Below are 21,427 nucleotides of genomic sequence, written 5' to 3'. Positions count from 1 at the left end.
GATGTTCAATTCAGATAAAGGTGTGACTAAATGAGCCCAGGAACAGGTAATTGAGTTAGGTAAACCCTTTGTGCAGAGACCAGCTTTAGATATGCAGATCACAGACATCCATTGTATTTGATCATGTATTTCCCTAGCTAATTTACTTCCCTTCAATAGGTAGTATAAACACAAACTAACCCCTAGGTGTAAATTAGAGAGCTTGCAGTTATTTACAAGGGATAATTCATAACTGCAGGGTAAATAGGTTGTATCAAATGAATCCATTGATAAGCTAGTGTAACAGTAAAAGACGCAGAGTCTGATGTAATGGTGTTTGGAGGTTTTTACATCCCAGTGTGAGGAGATAAGCCTGCCACTTTTAGCAGCTTCCAGGACATAGCACTGTTTGCTTGTGACACTTGAATAGACTTGTAGGTACCGCTCAGCATGTGGCCTGGCTCAATGAGGCCAGGGGATAACATAGCCTATATGTAATACTGTATAGACAGAAAGAATTCAGTTTTAAAATATGCCACTTAAAATCAATAAAAGCAGAGATCAACCACCTATTCCTCAATAGCATGAGGAAGGGCAGCTCATATGGTAAATTAAGAATTCTGACCCACAGAGAAATGGAGAAAAGGAGTGGAAGCTCTGCGAATGCCCTGTACTTAGGCATGTTTGATATGACAAGATGAACCAAGTCATAAGGGATTTGTTAATGATAAGATTGGATCGATGTAACGCTGTCCAGGACAAATATATCACATTGTAGAATTGGTTAATAAATCAGGCAACAGGTAAATTTGGTTTGAAAAGGTGTCCCAGGACACAACCCCGATTAGCATTAACCCTGCCCCTGTGAATGCCGCACCCATTTGAGGTTGCTTAAAAATCTGTGTTCTGAGGGAACAAATTGTCAGACTTTTGGGGATCAATCTATTTGAAGGACTGTCCATTATTTCTGCCTGCCCCAGGCATACAGATTATTATATGTAAGTAATGCTCTGTACGTTATCTCTTTTATTTTAAACTGTTTTGCTTGTTATGTCAAATTTATTATTTGTTTATTCATTATTTTTCTTTATATCTGTATGCCCTGTACCTTTTGTATATTAAATCTAAAATTTAATAAGTTGCGTCCTTGATACTCTAAAGAATCCATAGCCTGTGTAGAAGAGAGATTGCTTATCCAGGTTACCCTGTGTGTGACTGGTTGATACATTTGATTAACAAGCTGTGTGTGCTTGTATGTACATTTGTGTAACAGTCTGGAGGTGTGAAGAGTTAACCCTGTGGGTGCTGGTGTGAGTCTTGCTAGTTTGTGGAACTAGGAGCCTGTGTGCCAGCGTGGGACAGTATATTGGGGTCCTATTGCCCATAACCAATAGGTGGTGGCTGTACCTGAAGTGTCTGGGGGGTGTGAGAGCGCTGTGTTTGGGGGCGATTCCGTAGGTCTAAGAACCTGTGTGATAGGTGAGAGAGACTGCGGGCTGAAATCGTGTGTGACCTCATACAGCAAACACCCCAACGTCACGGCAGCTGGGAGCGCGTTCGTGACAAATTGCTTTGCATTTATTGCCTTATAAGGATAGTAAAACATATTGGGTAGTCTGCACAAAGAGCCTTCATTTCTCTGCATATTTAATTTTGGGAACATGAGTAGGGGTTGTTCAATGGAAAATGTCCACAGTGGCCAATACCAAAAACAAGGGCTTAGATAAGATTCTAAATCGAAAAATGGAGTAACATAAGTTATATTATTTTTGTTCTGGATTCTCAATTGTAATTCTTCCCACTGGTGGTGTTTCTGGGGAGGCAACAATATATTTTATGCAAGAGCCCTATAACAAACATTTTGCACAACTTACTTTTCGGTTAAATTCCTGAGCTTTAAGTCTTTGCGCTTGGCTTGAGGTCTCTAATCCGCTTCCACTTGCGCTGTACACCCTACTGTGTCTCTGCCTCCGACCCACACACAGGAGGCCCAGCCGGAGTACATCCTCTCCACCAGAAGAAACCAAGTTCTCCACCTCCGATGTATCTGTTACAGGGAGACCATTGACTTCCAGAAGGAAGTCTCCAGCTCTTACCCCGGCGTATGATGCAGGAGATCCAGGACTGACAGCGGCCACCTGCAGGGGTCTCCCATCGTTCAGCGCAAGGCCAAGCTCCTCTTCTGCTTTCCTGGTGACTTCCACTTGTTGCACTCGTGATATCACCCCAATACTCGGGGGCACATTAAGACATTCACGTCCCAGTTTGGTCAGGGCCTCACAGGTCAGAGAAGACACCGGCCTCCCCTCTACTTCCAGTATCTGGTCACCGGGCTGCAAACCTGCTGCGTGTGCGCTGCTTCCAGCCTCCACCCATAGAATGTAACAGGGGCCCAAGCCACCCAACCCAAAGCCAAATGCCTCTGGCCAGGCTTCATTGGTGACTGGCATCGATGTAACTGCAAAGAAAGAAAACATTGTATTTTGTCATAGGCACAAACAGTACATCTGTCACCATGAATTGAGGGAGAAGAAACCCAGAGAGTAGAATCCCATGGGGCCTCCTTGGTTCATAATATACTCCCTCCCTCCGCCAACTGCACTTGCATAGGTATTCTAGGCAGGGAACTCTGAATACTGGGGGCTAAGGCAGAGCGAGTACTAACCAGTTTGTGTAGCTAGCCTGCTTTTTGGGGGTGTTCTAACATAGTGTTCTAACATAGCAGACGATGCTGATGAAGTGATTGGCTGCTTGTGAAAACTTCGCTGACAGTGATTGGTGAGCCCTTCTACGACCGGGCATATATTATGCTTCTGTTTGCGTATTTAAGCAAAAAAATTATTTTTGTTTCCGTTTCTGCTGTATTAAAGAGGTTTTTGGTCCAGCCATGGTTCTACTATTTGCATTAGGGGCATGCAAGGAATAAAATAGCTGGATTTCTTTTTAACAGTGGCCTAGTGGTTAGCACTTCTGCCTCACAGCACTGGGGTCATGAGTTCGATTCCCGACCATGGCCTTATCTGTGTGGAGTTTGTATGTTCTCCCTGTGTTTGCGTGGGTTTCCTCCGGGTACTCCGGTTTCCTCCCACACTCCAAAAACATACTGGTAGGTTAATTGGCTGCTATCAAAATTGACCCTAGTCTCTCCCTCTGTCTGTCTGTCTATGTGTGAGTGTGTGTCTATATTAGGGAATTTAGACTGTTAGCTCCAATGGGGCAGGGACTGATGTGAATGAGTTCTCTGTACAGCGCTGCGGAATTAGTGGCGCTATATAAATAGATGATGATGATGATGATGATGATAACATTCCTCAAATCAATATTGCAACAGAAGCCACCAAATGTCATTTGATTCAGCGAGCGCATTTCCTGTTTCTCTTTGTTGTTTTTATGTAATAAGATGCACAGATTTACACAGCAATATACACAGATATTTTCTAGCTCATATGAGATTATAATTTTGTTTTTGGGTGCTAAGAAACAGTGACATAATGTGACTTGTCTAAGGTCACAAGAAACCAAGGTCAGTCTGTGTCTTTCTCTCCTCATCTAACAGCCCCTACCTTAGTCCAAGAATAGAATATGCAAATGAGTAGGCGGGAAGAGATGCAGCAGGCATTCCAGTATTTTAACATTTGCCTTGTTTCCAATGATCTTTATCTTAGTGGCACGGTGGCCAGGGGCGGGCTGGGCCGGGGGGCACCAACCATCAGCACAGCTGAAAAGTACATTGTGTTGGCTTTGTGCTATCTAGTTAATCTCACCCTTCTATATGCTGTCCATAACATAGAACAGTGTTATGTGCACAAACGTGCTGTAACCCATAGCAACCAATCAAAATTTAGCTTACGTTTTAAAACCTACACTGTAAAAATGACAGATCGAATCTGATTGGCTCCTACAGGGAACAAGCAGTACATTTGTGCATATATACAATTTTATTAAATATAGACCACTGTACTGTCATTCTAGACGCAGGTGACAGCGAATAAACTGAATAGCTGCTTCTAGCTTTAATATACATGACAAATAATATGCGGACACAAAAATCTATGCAGATCGTGAGAGGTAAGAGAGTCTTTGGGTCGTGAAGTCATATAACGCCAGGCACCTATGAAATTCCCATACTGGCACAGTTATAACATAGGTGCTGCACGCTATCACCAGCAAGCAGGCATCAGTATACAGGATTTATTTGGCAACCTTATTATGTATGGAAATTTTGAGGTCCATGCTACTGCAGTGTGTCTAGAGCCTAAATGGGCCGATGACCTGGGCCAGCCAACTACAAAGTGACTGAGCAGTCACAGATCTGATAATACAGCTTACACAGAGTGTGATTCACACATAACAGGAACCTGTCACACTGCCAGATCCCGGTAGGAACAGGTACAGAAAAGAAACATGTCTGGGCTGCGGCACTTATGGCACAAGGAGATTAAATCTCACATACACTGTACAGATAACAGTAAAATAAGCCAAGCCCTGCAGTACAAATGTCTTCAAACATAATCACTTCAATAAAATGAGTGAATACATGTGGCTAAAAGAGGTAATGGTATGTCCACGTATACTGAATAATAACAGGAGCAGCACTATTGTCCAAATATACAGAATAAGGACACTTAGTATATGTACAGTCATGGCTAAAAGTTTTGAGAATGACACAAGTATTGCTTTTCACAAAGTTTGCTGCTTCAGTGTTTTTAGACCTTTTAGTCAGATGTTCCTATGGTATACTGAAGTAAAATTACAAGCATTTCATAAGTGTCAAAGGCTTTTATTGACAATTACATTAAGTTTATGCAAAGAGTCGATATTTGCAGTGTTGACCCTTCTTTTTGAAGACCTCTGCAATTCACCCTGGCATGCTGTCAATCAACTTCTGGGCCACATACTGACTGATAGACGCCCATTCTTTTGTAATCCAATGCTTGAATTTGTGGGTTTTTGTTTGTGCATCCGCCTCTTGAGGATTGACCTCAAGTTCTCAATGGGAATAAGGTCTGGGGAGTTTCCTGGCCATGGACCCGAAATTTCAATGTTTTGATCCCCGAGCCACTTAGTTATCACTTTTGCCTTATGACAAGGTGTTCCGTCATGCTGGAAAAGGCATTGTTCGTCACCAAACTTTTCTTGGATGGTTGGGAGAAGATGCTCTTGGAAGATGTTTTGATACCATTCTTTATTCATGGCTGTGTCCTTAGGCAAAATTGTGAGTCCACTCCCTTGGCTGAGAAGCAACCCCACACATGAATGGTGTCAGGATGCTTTACTGTTGACATGACACAGAACTGATGGTAGCGCTCATCTTTCCTTTTCCAGACAAGCATTTTTCCAGATGCCCCAAACAATCTGAAAGGGGAGTCATCAGATAAAATGACTTTACACCAGTCCTCAGCAGTCCTGTGCAGAATATCAGTCTGTCCCTGATGTTTTTCCTGGAGAGAAGTAGCTTCTTTGCTGGCTTTCTTGACAGCAGACCATCGTCCAAAAGTCTTCGCCTCACTGTGTGCGCAGATGCACTCACACCTGCCTGTTGCCATTCCCTAGCAAGCTCTGCACTGGTGGTGCCCCGATCCCGCAGCTGAATCAACTTTAGGAGACGGCCCTGGTGCTTGCTGGACGCTCTTGGGTGCCCTGAAGCCTTCTTCACAACTATTGAACCTCTCTCCTTGAAGTTCTTGATGATCCGATAAATGGTTGATTTAGGTGCAATCTTACTAGCAGCAATATCATTGCCTGTGAAGCCCTTTCTGTGCAATGCAATGAAGACTGCACGTGTTTCCTTGCAGGTAACGATGGTTAACAGAGAAAGAACAATTATTTCAAGCACCACCCTCCTTTTAAAGCTTCCAGTCTGTTATTCTAACTCAATAAGCATGACAAAGTGATCTCCAGCCTTGTCCTCTGCAACACTCTCACCTGTGTTAACGAGAGAATCACTGACCTGATGTCAGCTGGTCCTTTTGTGGCAGGGCTGAAATGCAGTGGAAATGTTTTTGGGATAAAGTTCATTGTCATGGCAAAGAGAGACTTTGAAATTAATTGCAATTCATCTGATTACTCTTCATGTCATTTTGGAGTAAATGCAAATTACCATCATAAAAACTGAGGCAGTTGTGAAAAATAATATTTGTGTCATTCTCAAAACTTTTGTCTATGACTGTACACAGAATAAAAACACTGGCACTGAGATTATATGTATACAGAATAAGGACACAGAGTATATTATACAGAATAAGGACACAGAGAGTATATGTATACAGTATAAGGACACAGAGAGTATATGTATACAGGATAAGGACACTGAGAGTGTATGTATACAGGATAAGGACACTGAGAGTATATGTATACAGGATAAGGACACTGAGAGTATATGTATACAGAATAAGGACACCGAGTGTATGTATACAGAATAAGGACACAGAGTATATGTATACAGAATAAGGACACCGAGTATATGTATACAGAATAAGGACACCGAGTATATGTATACAGAATAAGGACACAGAGTATATGTATACAGGATAAGGACACTGAGAGTATATGTATACAGAATAAGGACACTGAGTATATGTATACAGAAAAAGGACACATAGTACATAAATACAGAATAAGTACAGTGCGAGTATATGAATAAGTACAGTGAGAGTATATGTATACAGAATAAGTACACTGGCACTGAGAGTATATGTATACAGAATAATGACACAAAGTATATGTATATAGAATAAGGACACAAAGTACAGGGTGATTCAAAAGTCGCAGTACACCCCTTTATTTTAAAAACCCTACACGAATTGGGCCGATTGGCCGATTTCAAGATGGCGCCCATGTTTGGTACATACCGTAAAAGATAGACCACGTCACCCATACCTTACTGGAGTATTCAGGTTTCCCAATTTCCTGTAGAGTTTTTGAAATAAAAGGGTGTACTGCGACTTTTGAATCACCCTGTATATGTATATAGAATAAGGACACAAAGTATATGTATATAGAATAAGGACACAAAGTATATGTATATAGAATAAGGACACTGAGAGTATCTATGTAAACAGAATAAGGACACTGAGAGTATATGTATACAGAATAAGGACACAGAGTATATGTATACAGAATAAGGACACAGAGTATATGTATACAGAATAAGGACACAAAGATTATGTGTACAATGACACTGAGTATATGTATACAGAATAATGACACAGAGTATATTTATACAGAATAAGGACACTGAGAGTATATGTATACAGAATAAGGACACTAGCACTAAGAGTCTATGTATACAGAATAATTACATAAAGTATATGTATACAGAATAAGGACACAGAGTATATTTATACAGAATAAGGACACTGAGAGTATATGTATACAGAATAATGACACAGAGTATATTTATACAGAATAAGGACACTGAGAGTATATGTATACAGAATAAGGACACTAGCACTAAGAGTCTATGTATACAGAATAATTACATAAAGTATATGTATACAGAATAAGGACACAAAGATTATGTGTACAATGACACTGAGTATATGTATACAGAGTAATGACACAGAGTATATTTATATAGAATAAGGACACTGGCACTGACGGACTGTTCTCAGCACAGAGAACAAGAGAAGTGGTACTGAGCAGTTGCCCATATATACATGATAAGAATAGCTTTGACAAGGACAAAATCTGCCATAAACCTTAAACATCAGGGCAGCTATATAGTAAAACAATGAGTTCTAGAACATGTATCAGAAAGAATATGATTGGTACACATGTAGGAATGTCACTTACAGAACTGCTCAGCGAGACCTCTCCACACAGTGATACCACACATTTGTTTCATCAGGGGGATCAGCCACAGGCAGGAAAGTAAAATCTGTGCTCCGTATAATTATTCCTCTAACAGGCAGCAATGCCAAACATGGAGCACAAGTTTTAGAAGAAACGTACGGCCAGGAACAGCGTGGCTAATAGATACTTAGGTAGAAAGCAACTTCAGACAGACCAGATACAGGGACATCTACAGGGAAAGGTGCTGGAATCTGTCCACTGCAGACTCTCAGAAAACTGAGCTTAGGTGGATTAGCAGCTCGGCCACTTAATCAGGGGAAGAAATAAGATTAATCAAACAGGAAGTGACTGGCAGACCCCGAAAAAAATCTAATAAAAACAAAGAAGGCCCCTGGGACCACTGAAAAATCCCTACCTGAGGCTGCTAACCATTTATTCAATGTAAAACCATAATAAAAAAAAATCTATATTTGCAGTTTAATGGAAGTTTAAATAAGATGTTAAAACGAATATGATCACTTAAGTACCTGACATAAAAAGTGTTAAAGCCTATTGGAGCAGTGGGCAAGATAACTTATGACAGATAACTGTTATGTCAATAATGTATGTGCATAGAAACATACTGAGTTGTGTTTTTATTTGATACATAGAAGTCCAGGTGGTGAGCTGCCATCCTGCCCCTCTTGCTAATAAGGTGGGTGGGAAAAAAAGCTGTAAATAATATAAAATGTATTCGCCCACAAATAATACATTGGTACGTGGCCTAATTGGGACATTTAATACTTTGTTGCCTAAGGCAATCGCTTGTCCTTGATCCGACACTGCATCAACCGTAGGGTGTAGGGTCAGGCAGTCGTTCTCAGGTTCTGGGTTCGGCCAGTTGGCAAGTACACTCAAGGGATGCGCCAACATGGGCACACAATTGTAATTGTTAGGCTACCCGCTATAGGTACTTTTAAGTTTCTGGGTGCACGGTTTCTTATAATTCCATTGGTGTTTGTCCCTGCCTAGACTTTGGACTTGTCTTTCGGAGCGCTGTTTTGGTACTGCCTTTGCCAAACGTTTACTTAACTTGGCTTGAACCTGACCTTACTATTGGATGGACTTCATGCTACAAATATTAGTCTATTGCTGAACCTGCCCTGCCATTGACCTTGCCTTCCGTGTCTCTGAATTTAGAGCCGACTTTATCCATGTGATTTACTGGGTCATATAACTTGTATCCCTGGTCGATAAACACTCCTGATTCATGTCCAAGTCCAGTGGACAACTGAATACCAGGAAGCTCAAAATGCTTTAGGAGAAAGGGGCTGGTATAGGGGAAAAGCACGCTAGCCCGGTCACTGGTGTTTGTCAATACATAGAGCAGCGATGGGCAGCAGGTGACCCGCAAAGCTTTCACCTGCGGCCCCTAGCCTGTTGCTCCCAATCTTATCTGGACTTCAATGTCACGTGACCACCTCTGCACAGTGCATGGCGGTCACATGGCATACCCGGAGGAGGGAGTGCACTGTGCTCTCCCTAAATCCTCTGTGCGTCCCAGCTACTTCACCTTACCCATCACTGACATAAAGCCTGCACTATGCAGTTGTCTAGATATACAGAATAAGGACAGATCTGGAGAATAGCAAACAAAACAAGACAAGTGATTTAGAACAGTTAATTGTACTCCCAAGATCTAAACAGATGTTGAAAATGTCATCCTGTGTAAAGAACAAGAGGTGATTGCTGTTTCTCCATATAGAATAAGTACAGACACTGAGAATTACATCCACTGTACAGAAAAATGTGCGTATTCAAAATAAAGACAGATATTGAAAATTAATCTACATTCAGCTTACATTGATATATCACAGGGTAGAGATGTCCAATAGTTTTACTATTGGACAACTCTACCTTGTGAACAGGAACATTATCAGCGTCAAAAAATACCAAGTGCAAAATTTAAAAAACCCTGTAATGTCCATCAACACCACAGCCAGTTGTAAACCATTTCTCATATACAGTAACAACATTGCAAAAAGTAAGCAACAGGCTGTCAGTGGAACTGATGCAAAACCCTCTTAGAATGTCTGTGAGTGCAGCTCTCCATTGGCTGTAATAGCCCCTATAACGGTGCAGTCAGGGGAGGTCTGGCAAAGTTTAGCCTGTGGGACAAGGCTTGACTCAGCAGCCTATTAGGAACATTTTAAAGTGACCCAGCCCACGGTAGCCTACTATGGGACAGACTCGGGGGGACGGACCCATAGTAGGCTGCCCCCCATCCCAGCCTGCCCCTGATTGCAACAGTGCACTGCATCCTACATTTGGAAACTCACTTCCAAGTGCATCCTGCAAGGTGAGTGGGGAACGTCGGAACTCTTCAATACAGTGCCAGCCCTGAATCAGCGGCTGTTAAGACTATTGCACAGTAACCAGACAAGTAACCATCCATTTAAAACCTAAACTGTACTCACAATTAGCTCTCTCCCCATGCATCCTACATTACTTACCTGCAGTGCTCCAGGACCAGAGGGAAAGCAGTCACCAAGTGCTCAGGCCCTGTAAGATCTGAACAGTTTTTGTATCGATTACACACCAGCGACAGAGAGGAGGGAGCTTCTATAACAGGCGGTCTGGTTGCCTTGAAACTTAATCAGCCATTCATTAGGAAGGAAGCATGAGTGATATGTTGCTGAGAGGACGGGTAGCACGGCCAGAGGAGCAATATAAGCAGGACTGTGTTTGTCGTATAGGCTAATAAGGTACACACCACCATAGACATAGCTATATGCTACATTTATCAAGGTTTCTTTACTTATTCACCACACCTATTCTCCCAGTAAATATAACGACAGAGCAGGGTAAAGGTGCATGTTGGGGGCACAGTCAAACATTTAGGGTGCAATAATTCTTAGGACAATGTGTCATCTAAACATAGACCAGAATATAATTATAAGCTACAGCCAGGATTCCCAATGTAACGAAAAAGGGGACTTGGTGTCATTGCTAATTATAAGGCAGAAACAAACAAATCTGATTATGAACTTTGTTTCATGTAGAAGTGCATGACACACCCCAGTTTCATACACCAGGGACCCTACAACTTCCACTATATATCTTTCGGTCCATGGCTTCCTGGTTACCTCCATTCCCTAACGCTGCCCCGGTCACATGTAGTCCTGTCCTCACTAACAAATCGCTCATCTCCTGATATACTCTGTGCTGCTGTGGGACCCTGCTCCTTCCAATATAAAACTCTGTATGTGGCTTCCTGCTGCCTCCATTCCCCTCCTCACATCATGTCACTGCCCCGGTCACATGCAGCCCTGTCCTCAGTAACACAGCACTTATCTCCTGATATACTCTGTGCTGCTGTGGGACCCTGATCCTTCCACTATATAACTCTCAGTCTGTGGCTTCCTGCTGCCTCCATTCCCCTCCTCACATCATGTCACTGCCCCTGTCACATGCAGCCCTGTCCTCACTGACACATCACTCATCTCCTGATATACTCTGTGCTGCTGGAAGCCCTGCTCCTTCCACTATATAACTCTCAGTCTGTGGAATCCTGGTTACCTCTATTCCCCTCCTCACATCATGTCACTGCCCCTGTTACATGCAGCCCTGTCCTCACTAACACATCACTCATCTCCTGATATACTCTATGCTGCTGTGGGACCCTGATCCTTCCACTATATAACTCTCAGTCTGTGGAATCCTGGTTACCTCTATTCCCCTCCTCACATCATGTCACTGCCCCGCTCACATGCGGCCCTGTCCTCACTAACACAATCACACGAGTGGACAGGTCACTCATCTCCTGCTGCTGTCACCTCTCTGATGATCTGATTGGCTACAAGTTCTACCTCCGCCACTTCATAACTGAGAACTTCCCTGAACAAGCAGGAGATGAAGATTGAATACAGCGAGTTGCTCAGATCCGTGTCAAATGCACTGTAAAACCGAGATAGGAAGGCTGGTAGGTTTTTTTTTGTACAAAAAATACTACCCTAGCTAATGTATTTTCAAGCATGCACAGCACTGCCCTCCATGGCAGACCTTTGACTCTACTCCAACAGCTAATTTAATTTATGTATTTAGGTATTATACAACTCAACAACACACTGTGAATACTTGTACAACTACAAATTAGTTATACACAATTTTATCAATTACTTGAAGAGAATTTAGATGACTACAAGCTATTTCATTTTGGATGAACTCTCTCTTTTTTGCAATATATTATTTGTAACTGACCAGCGCTGTTCTGTGCAAGACACACTCTGGACGTAATAATTACAAAGTCCTACATAACAGAACTTGACTTGTGATGGCTGTTGAAATGCTTTGTTACATTTGAACCCCTAAATGACAAGCGAGACCTATTGTTTTCCTGTATCTATAATCGGGTGTACTCTTGCGGCCGAGGTAATGTGAGAGGATGAAGATGTCACATCTGAGATAAGTAATTGACACTTACAGAGAAGAACCAAGTGTTACTATTCATTAGGAGGGAATTTAATAGCACTGACCAGCAATGCACTATACCCAAGGGCAAATACAAAACCATATTATGGTACTTTACTAAACAGTACTATAGGGGATAATGTGCGTCAATGTAAAAGTATGTCTATGAGTGTTTTTTTTAGAATGCACCAGGTACAGGTGTGGAAAATGAGGAACGCCTTACGGTCTATCATTCTGGACACAGGGAAGCAAGGAATCCCCAAAAAAAGTCTATAGCATTTTTCAAAAAGGATAACACACCTGTCTGGTTGTACCTTATAATGGCCACACAAACTGATATTGCAGCCAATATTGGGCAACGATATTGCAGCATGGGGCTCATGCTATAACGCTTGACAGTTGGATTATCTGTTTCCCTTGAAGATGGATCACTTTAAGGGGTCTATGAATGAATTTAGCGCAGTAGGTAGGTATCATTATGTATTGCTGGAAATTGCAGCAGTACATATTATTATTACCATTTATTTATATAGCACCACTAATTCCGCAGCACTCACTCACATCAGCCCCTGCCCCCATTGGGGCTTACAGTCTAACACACATTCTCTAACACACATTCCCTAACACACACACACACACACACACGTCAATTTATTAGAGTTATCTGTACAGCGCTGCGGAATCAGTGGCGCTATATAAATAAATGGTGATGATGATAATGATTTGGCTACTTCGTTCTTCTTCCAAAAACTACAACATCTGGGCCATTTTTCTGTTTAAACTATTATAATGACTGCTGAATTGATCTCATCCTTCTTATTTACATACAATCCCAAATAGCATGAAATAAGTAAAGACGAGGGCAATAAAAAAGGTGGAGACAAAAAACAAAAACAAACATGCCAGGACCAAATGACTACCATGATATATGTGCAGTAATACTAATAAATTAGGCACACACCCTATTAAATGTTCACTTATGGTCACTGCGCCTTAAACACTTGTTATAAACGTTGTGTATTTGCATATAACTTATACTTGGGTGCTACAAACCAAAATTGACAAACTCTCCAGCTGCTCTCAGTCAGTAATTTGTCCTTTGATTCGGCGCTCGATGTAGAAGTCTGACTAGCTCTGTATCGGCACTCTACTACGCGAAGTGGAATTCGCCATCTTGGTACACTTAATATCAATGGTGTGAAGGTAATTGAAGACCGTCTTCCGGGTTTATCAAGATGGCAGCGTCCATTATTCAACTATGGTCCGCACAGTCCGTGTATTTACTGGTGGTTCAATGATATTAAGCCGATTTACAGTTACAGCGTGTAAGTGGCCAATCACTTTTGTTGCTGGTTGTATTATTTAATTATTTTAAGGGATTTGCTGGGATTAAAGTCAATAATAGCTTTACAGAAGATTCCTATATCTGATATTTCACCAAAGATATGAAATTGCTAATTCCTTAACGAGCAACTTTAGAATATAGTGTCTTGTGGCACTTTGCTGATGGACAGACCTATGCACTGTACACTAAAGTGAAGCATCATGTGACTCATCAGTATAACTACAATTCCCAGCATACTCTGGAAGCAGATCCAACCCCTGCCTTGGTCAGACATGGGCTATAAAGGACACAGCATTAGATCCTAATGTGTGATTGTGTTTTGTTCTAGTCTTAGAATGGATTTTCTGTGGCTCTTCCTCCTCTATATGACTTTCCTTCTTCTGTGTGTGTCTGGGTTCTGCTTCCTGCGTGGGAGATCCAGCAGCAGTTTGGATGCTGTGTTCCATACAGTGGAACAGGTAAGATATATTCTCTTCCAATAATCATGAATTTTATAGCTGTAAATTAATCCAAAACTTCTGGAAGACTGATTTATATGATGATCAAGATCCACAATGTCTATGTGTAGAAATATCTCTGTTGCCATAACAGCCCATTGCATAATTCACTCCTATATGCACAAGCTCAGCAGCAGTGCTGGAGCTGTGTTATTACCAGATAACATTGTCCATCTGTTCTTTCCATATATTTTGTATTTACTGGTTGGTTGTCTTATTTGTGATGAGTAAAATATCTATAATTACTGAAATCAAGTAAGGCCTCTACAGAAAACTGCATTGGTGCCTTAACTGACACTGAACCATGTATTCCCTTTATATAATGCCTTTCTTCATTTTGTTCTTTTTTTTTTTTTTTTTTTTTAAACTATGTATAATTTTAAAATTTATAAGAAAACAAAACATTTTGGAGTCCAAAATGGCTTTTATATTCAGAAATATAAAATAAATACAGGTGTGTATTGGCAAATAAGGTTTTGCAATTATTATTTTTTTTTTATTACATTTTTCTAGTTTATTCTTAACCTATTTAGTGGTAGATTTATTAAACCTCAAAAAAGAAAAGTGTTGGTGTCCCCCATAGCAGCCAATCATAATGTACTAGATAAATGATAGCTACCATCTAATTGGTTGTTATGGGCAACAATTCCATCTTTCCTTTTTTTTTTTTATAAGGTTCGATAAAAATACCATTCAGTCTCTCTAGCAAACCTGTCTTCCTTCCCTATAAAACGCTTAGCACAGCCTCTATGATAATGCCAATTTTAGTTTCAACACCAAGGCATATGTAAATGCTCCCTCCACCCATATGTTCTGGAAGTACGCTGCCTTTAAAGCCAATAAGACTTTCTAAGCAATTTTTTATAAAAATGGCTTTTACAGGTTTTGTATTTCTTCTCTTTTCTGCACCTGCCCAAGCTTGGGAAACCGGGAGAGGTGATGTATTGATAAAGTGGGCAGCAAGTAAGATATGCCTACCCAAGATGATTTTTATATGCTCGCCTAAGACAAAAGGATTGTGAGAGCCATTTATAATCCAGATATAGTGAATTACACTTAAAATAAAATAAAAAAAGTGCTTCTTTTAATACTTTTCCTTGAAATAGAGATTTACATGAGCTTATACTAAGATAGTTGCATCAATGCAGGGTCATGATTTAATCGCTATATGTAACAGTAAACCGGTTTATATTGCAGGCATTTTCCTTTGTTCTCCCGACATGTCTGCAGAGGTACATTGACAGCTGCTTCCATACAAGGTTCGTCAGGAATATATCTTGTTACTGTACATTGATTATACTGAGCTGATAATTCACTTTATTTCTTAACCCCTTCAAGACCAGAGGGGGCTGACACCTTTATGACCAGGCCTGATTTCATTGCGTTGTGTTGCGTAACTTTTGCCCAGAGTTACTTTATTTTTCTTTCTTCCCAAGGAAATCTTATATTTTTGGGGGTGGGGTATATAACGGTTTCATTTTGTAACAGATTGCTTTACAAGCATTGGCTAAGGTTAAAAAAAAAATCAGTGCCTTCCATGATTTAATTTCCAGACATTTGAATGAATGTCATCATAATATTACATTTGCTTGTAGGAGTGTGGCCTTTGTGGTCTTGCACCTGATACTGGATGCGCTGGTCTTTGCTGAATATACATGGGAGGTGCTTGACTATAGTCTAGAGCTGGAGATGAACTGGATGCTGGTTTTTCTTCCATATACTTTAATATCTGTGAATCTCTACCTCTTCTACAAATGCTGTGCGGTAGACCCAGGTAACAGAACAGTTTCACTTCTGGGTTGTAGTTACATTTTATAAATAGATTGTGGTGTTTAATGTGCATTTTACTAAAAAACCTTAATTAGAGCAGGCCTAGTCAATCTTTGGCTCTCCAGGTGTTGTGAAACTACAAGGCCCAGCATGCTTTGCTAGTAGATAGCCAATTGTTAGCTGGCAGGGCATGCTGTGACTTGTAGTTTCACAACACCTGGAGAGCCACAGGTTGGCCAGGCCTGAACTAGTGTCAGCACTTATTATATTACAGAGAACCTTAATTTGCCATTATATTTTAGCTATAGAATGGGAATTGCCACAAACGAAAAAAATTAATATAGTTTGTAAGTACCTACAGGCTTTAGAAGGTTTTTGGTGTAATATATATTTTTTTTCATACTGGCAATAACAATCCAGATTTTAATAATCATTCTTAATCCTTGTACATTCTTTCCCTTTAAATTTGGTTACTGTTTCACACTAGAGTAGAGCTCTCCAAACTCAGTCCTCAAGGGCTACCAACAGGTCACATCTTCTGGATTTGTCTGTAGAAACAGGTGGGATAATTACTGATCCGGCCAAATAGATAAACTCATCTGTGCATGATTCAGGAAATACTGAAAACATGAACTGTTGGTAGCCCCTGAGGACTGAGTTTGGACACCTGCACTAGAGCCACAATATAAAATGGTGTTATTTGACCTCACTGAACAGCAAGACAGTGTTCCCACTTTGAAATTCTCAGATTCAGGCACTACATCTTTTGGACAGTTGAGAAACAAGTGTAGGCCTTTTAGACTCAGTGGCTGGGAGAAACATTTTTTGTGGACACCTGTACAAGAGGCTTAAACCACCCCACACTCTCCTCCCATTTATATAATCTATACCACACTTATTCAAATAGAGGTGTGCCAGCATGTTTTGGTATTTGAAACTGTTATTAAAAGAGATTACACAAAAGAAAAGAGTGGGCAGAACAGTGACTCAGTGGTTAGCACATCTGCCTCACAGTGCTGGGGTCATGAGTTCAATTCCCAAACATGGCCTTATCTGTGTGGAGTTTGTATGTTCACCCCGTGTTTGTGTGGGTTTCCTCCTGGTGCTCCGGTTTCCTCCCACACTCCAAAAACATACTGGTAGGTTAATTGGCTACTAACAAATTGACCCTAGTCTGTGTGTGTATATTAGGGAATTTGGACTGTAAGCTCCAATGGGTCAGGGACTGATGTGAGGGAGTTCTCTGTACAGCGCTGCAGAATCAGTGGCGCTATATAAATGATAAATAGGTATCCCATTTAGTCATTAAGATGTATTTATAGAATTGCCATAGTTGTAATTGTAGACGTTGAATCATTATCATTTCAATACCCTTAGGAGTAGGCCCCAAGATTATTTTTAAACACTTGTAATTCCTGCTGAATCTGCCTCCCCCCATTTATCTCCATCACATGCTGCTGACATAAGGGAGGGACTGCAAGCAATGGGGAGAAAGGTTCCTCATCATAAACAAACATGAGACAAATGGCTGATGAGATACATTTTGACCTAGAAGATTAAAGATGGATTTAAAATGACTTATCCTGTCTCTGTAGGAACAGTGACCAAACAGAATGAAGCACTTTGTACACAGGTATACGAGTATGATGACGTTATATTCCACCGTGGCAGTAAGTGCCCCACCTGTCACCTGTTGAAGCCTGCACGATCAAAGCATTGCGGTGAGACGTCTTCATGCATTTCTAGTGGTCAATGGAAGGCAGAGATATACACACTAACAGCAACCTCACCTCTAGCAGCTACTGGGCTGATCGTTATGCTGTGCTGTAACTAAACTGTATAAGTACCTTAAGTCCAGCTGTAACTTATGACTGAGCTTCTAGTGCAAAATAATAATACATAGGAAGTTCTGGGCATTGCCTAATAAGCCATTTTCCTCCTAGGTGTATGTGGGAGCTGTGTGCAGCGCTTCGATCACCACTGCGTATGGGTAAATAACTGCATTGGAGCCATGAATATCAGATACTTCTTGCTCTACCTACTAAGTTTGACCCTCACGGCCGTCTCCTTGGCTGTGGTGATTACTGGATTCCTCCTGCAGGTGGTGCTACTCTCACATATGATGACTGCAGCCTATGTGGACAGTGAGGGACATGAAGAGATTGCCGGCATAGTCTTCATTATCCAGGTATGTTTCCTAAAATATTAAATGGACGCGTTTTAAATGACAGTACTAATGCTCACAATTTTGGTCTGAGGGCTTATTGTTTGCATTTGCCACTAAATCCTTTTTCTTTTGAGGGACATGATGGGTTATATACCACCCCCTAGAGAAAAACATACTCCTCTGGTTTACAAGACCAGCAAGGAAACAACTAAGAACAGAAATGAGCTATAGGTTATACTCCTTGCACCAGACAAGGAAGGTCTGCCCTGTGATATAGGAAAGTATCTGCCTGCACGTCGTCGCTTTAATTATGGAGTCAGCGGAACCCTTGCATCTGAGAATCATGGCTTTAAGAGTTACGGCATTAAAGCCGGTTACACCAGGCTCCGGTGAATGGGTCCTATAAACAGGAGATCTTATCAAAGGGGCAAGCGCTGCGTCTGTGCAAGAAAGACATTGACGAGATCCGTATAGCAGGGCCAGTTGGGGTGTATGACCAACACCGTCAAGACTTAAGCGGGCTGGCAACCCTCCCCCCCCATATCGGCCTTGACTAAGGCCCCTTTGATCATGCTGACAGACTTGAACCTCGTCTATCTAGGCTGCACCAGTAGGATAAAGGCTTTTGAGAACCTCTTGTCAAAAAGTGTCTTAAAAGACACTGTGCCTGGGGGGAAGAATCATGGCCCCCTTCAATACCTGGGACAAGCTAGGGGTCCACTGCTGGAAAGGTTTTCCGTAATTCCAAATTACCATGGGAAAAGGTGTAAATGGTTAGAACACATTATGTAGTGCAAAAGTGTCCGAGATTACCCCAAAAACAGCTCATCAAATAGTTGGACCAGTGAGTAGAATGCTAGCTGGGGGCGGACAGAACCCCTCCTGAGAGTCAGGCCTATCTTAATCTGCCCTTCCCTGATGCCCCTTAAATCAAATACATCTCAACTCCTCAAGCCCCTCGCCAAACTACAGGGATCGAGCAAGTGGATAGCAAAACAGAAAATAAGGCAAGCGCAAATAAAGGTGGACCAAGAAGAGTCATCCGTATCCGATGACTGAAGCCGCTGTGCCCTTTGATGTTGGAATGTTAGGCAGCTGTATGACAGCGATGAGGCAGACTAAGAGCTGGAGACAGCTGTCAACTGAGGCATATTGCTGTGGCTAGCTAGTCCTGCAGGTGTGGATGACCTGCTCCCGAAATGCTCGAGTATTTCAGAAGTTTATAACAATATCAGTATGTCCCTGGATACTAACTCCACTGTTTCCACGATCTGCTTATGGAATGACAGTATTGGATTCAGCTGTAAAGACACTGCCCCCTTTCAACGAGTAGCTTTTGGTTTACCTGGAACAAGTGCGCAGTGTAGTTGTGGTGAGCAGGATGGGCAGCCCATTGATACAAGGGTTAAAGAGGTGACTTTCCTCTTCTCACATTAGACGGCCAAGGGTCCAATTGACCTGAAGCTCCAGTCAAGGACAGAAGTAATTTAGAGTGGGTGTACCACCTTTCAGCAGACAGCTGAGGTCATCCTTCAGTACAATGAAAACTTTATACCGAAAATACTTCCTAAAAAAAAAACAAAAAAACCCCAGCACTGTCAATTACTAGGACGAGCAGAGAGTTTTTACAGAGGGTGATTCCATTTTTCTCCAGAGCCATACCTCATAGGCAGTGGAATATAACCCATCATCCGTGTCCCACTTACTGCAGATGGGAAATAAAAGCTGATCCAATATGAAAAGTTATTTTAGAACGTGCACAAATGTATGTGTTTGAATTTCTATAACATGAATAACGCCACTCAAAATGATTACTCACGTTTATGGCATTTGGCATTCCAGGGGGTAGATTCAATTTCCTCTGAGCCCCAAGCAAATATCCACTTTAATCTTACCATAGTAACAGTAATTATGTGTGGGCTATGTAAAGAACACTGGGGAATTGAATCTGCCCCCGTAAGTTAAACATAAGTGGAGACTATTACTTACCAGCAGTATACACAATCTATCCTCGCACCGTCAGGTGAAGCTGTTCTTACCCTCTGCCAAAAGAGTTCCCCCAATGTCTGCTATTCCCTCATAACTACATGTACATCATTCTCTGCATTTATGTTTAACTCCACCCTAGATCAATACCTGTTAGAGTAATCCTCAAACCATGGCCTGTTTGTGATACACACTTAGGCCACGCTATGTCAACAAGTTGTCTATAATAGGTTTGTATCTAACTTTGTATTTGCTTAATAGCTCAAACTAGGGACAGCATCCACAATACCATGTGTATATATAATATAGAATAAACTGTGTCAAGAGATTACCCGCACCTGGGGGCCACTCATCTACAGTGAAGTTTAACTCCCAGCAATGGCTGACCATAAAACTCACATGTATTAATGATTGTTTCCCCAGCATCTCTTCCTGACTTTCCCAAGGATTGTCTTCACCCTGGGATTTCTGGTCATCCTGATCCTCCTGCTGGGTGGGTACACCTGCTTTCTCTGGTACCTTTCTATCACCAACCAGACCACCAATGAGTGGTATAAGGCAAGGAGGTGGCAGAGCTCTACCCCAGGGTCTCCTAAAGGCTATTCAAGAGGAATCCTGACCAACATGCGAGAAATATTCCAGCCTCACACTCGCTATAGGAAGCAGAGATAAGAGCTCTCCATGTGCACAATCGGGACTGGTGGATAAAGAATGCTGATACGAGGGCGATAGATCACTTCTCCTGTCAAGGAGAGAACCATGTGAAATGGTTTCGTCAAAGGAGATCAGTGTGTACTCTGCTTGTGGTGAAACAGATCTACAGGCACAGGATACCCACTTACAGCAGCCATTAATCCCCTGTAACTGGCCTATCTGTACAAATCCATTCTTAGACACACATTATAATAACACTTTTTTTTCTTGAAGGTTTATATACACAAAATAAGTTTTATATTAATAAACATGATTTATTTGCATGAGTTTGCATCATGTTAACCCAAATACTTGGAAAAGGGAAAATAAGCAATTGGTCTATAGGTGATCTCTGCCCAGAAGCTAATTCCCATAGAGTAGTACTTGACAAAAGGTGAGTTTATTTATTTCACATTCATAAGTGCCTCGGTGCTGACAAGACAAAATCTGTATGTTCCTCTGTTCATATATAAAGTCCTGGACAACATTCGGGACTTCAGGTGTTGTAAAACTACAAGTCCCAGCATAACCTACCAGCTATCAACTGGCAAAGCATGCTGGGGCTTGTAGTTTTACAACACCTGATGTCCCAAAGGTTGGCCGGACTTGAAAATCATGTTGCATCCTATAATCTACAGACCAATTTCTACTCCGTAATGTTTTGAGTATTTCACTCTAAGATAATTACTGACCTGGTCAATGATATTAAATCATATATAATTTAAAAAAATTCTGACCAGTTGGGGT

At 41.4% G+C, this 21,427-nt stretch overlaps 2 protein-coding genes across 2 annotated transcripts in view; one reads left to right on the top strand and one right to left on the bottom strand.

Moving 5' to 3' along the window:
- The window catches only part of GRID2IP (Grid2 interacting protein), a 77,758-nt gene extending 69,754 nt beyond the window's left edge, over positions 1–8,004 (bottom strand). Inside the window, exons 1-2 of the mRNA XM_075179343.1 lie at positions 7,774–8,004; positions 1,854–2,437 (exon numbers count right to left, since the gene is read on the bottom strand). Coding sequence (XP_075035444.1) covers positions 1,854–2,437; positions 7,774–7,825 — 636 coding nt within the window. The 5' untranslated portion in view covers positions 7,826–8,004. The remainder of the gene's footprint in view (positions 1–1,853; positions 2,438–7,773) is intronic.
- Positions 8,005–13,428: 5,424 nt separating this feature from the next.
- Positions 13,429–20,967, top strand: ZDHHC4 (zDHHC palmitoyltransferase 4). Its single transcript, XM_075179342.1, has 7 exons — positions 13,429–13,547; positions 13,896–14,025; positions 15,262–15,323; positions 15,660–15,838; positions 17,430–17,555; positions 17,778–18,022; positions 20,411–20,967. The coding sequence occupies exons 2-7, from the start codon at positions 13,903–13,905 to the stop codon at positions 20,657–20,659; spliced, it is 984 nt and encodes a 327-aa protein (XP_075035443.1). The 5' UTR covers positions 13,429–13,547; positions 13,896–13,902; the 3' UTR covers positions 20,660–20,967.
- The last annotated feature ends 460 nt before the right edge of the window (positions 20,968–21,427 follow it).

Source organism: Mixophyes fleayi, chromosome 7, assembly GCF_038048845.1.
Source record: "Mixophyes fleayi isolate aMixFle1 chromosome 7, aMixFle1.hap1, whole genome shotgun sequence".
NCBI lineage: Eukaryota > Metazoa > Chordata > Amphibia > Anura > Limnodynastidae > Mixophyes > Mixophyes fleayi.
The sequence above is the reverse complement of the archived record's forward strand: the minus strand, read 5'-3'. Positions and strand labels throughout refer to the sequence as shown.

What these genes read in the sequence shown, in the direction of transcription:
- ZDHHC4 (XM_075179342.1), top strand. Translation starts at nt 13,903, where the DNA reads ATGGATTTTCTGTGGCTCTTCCTCCTCTATATGACTTTCCTTCTTCTG. An exon ending in TGTTCCATACAGTGGAACAG is followed by an intron (nt 14,026 to 15,261) that starts GTAAGATATATT and finishes TTTATATTGCAG; the next exon opens with GCATTTTCCTTTGTTCTCCC. An exon ending in TGCACGATCAAAGCATTGCG is followed by an intron (nt 17,556 to 17,777) that starts GTGAGACGTCTT and finishes TTTTCCTCCTAG; the next exon opens with GTGTATGTGGGAGCTGTGTG.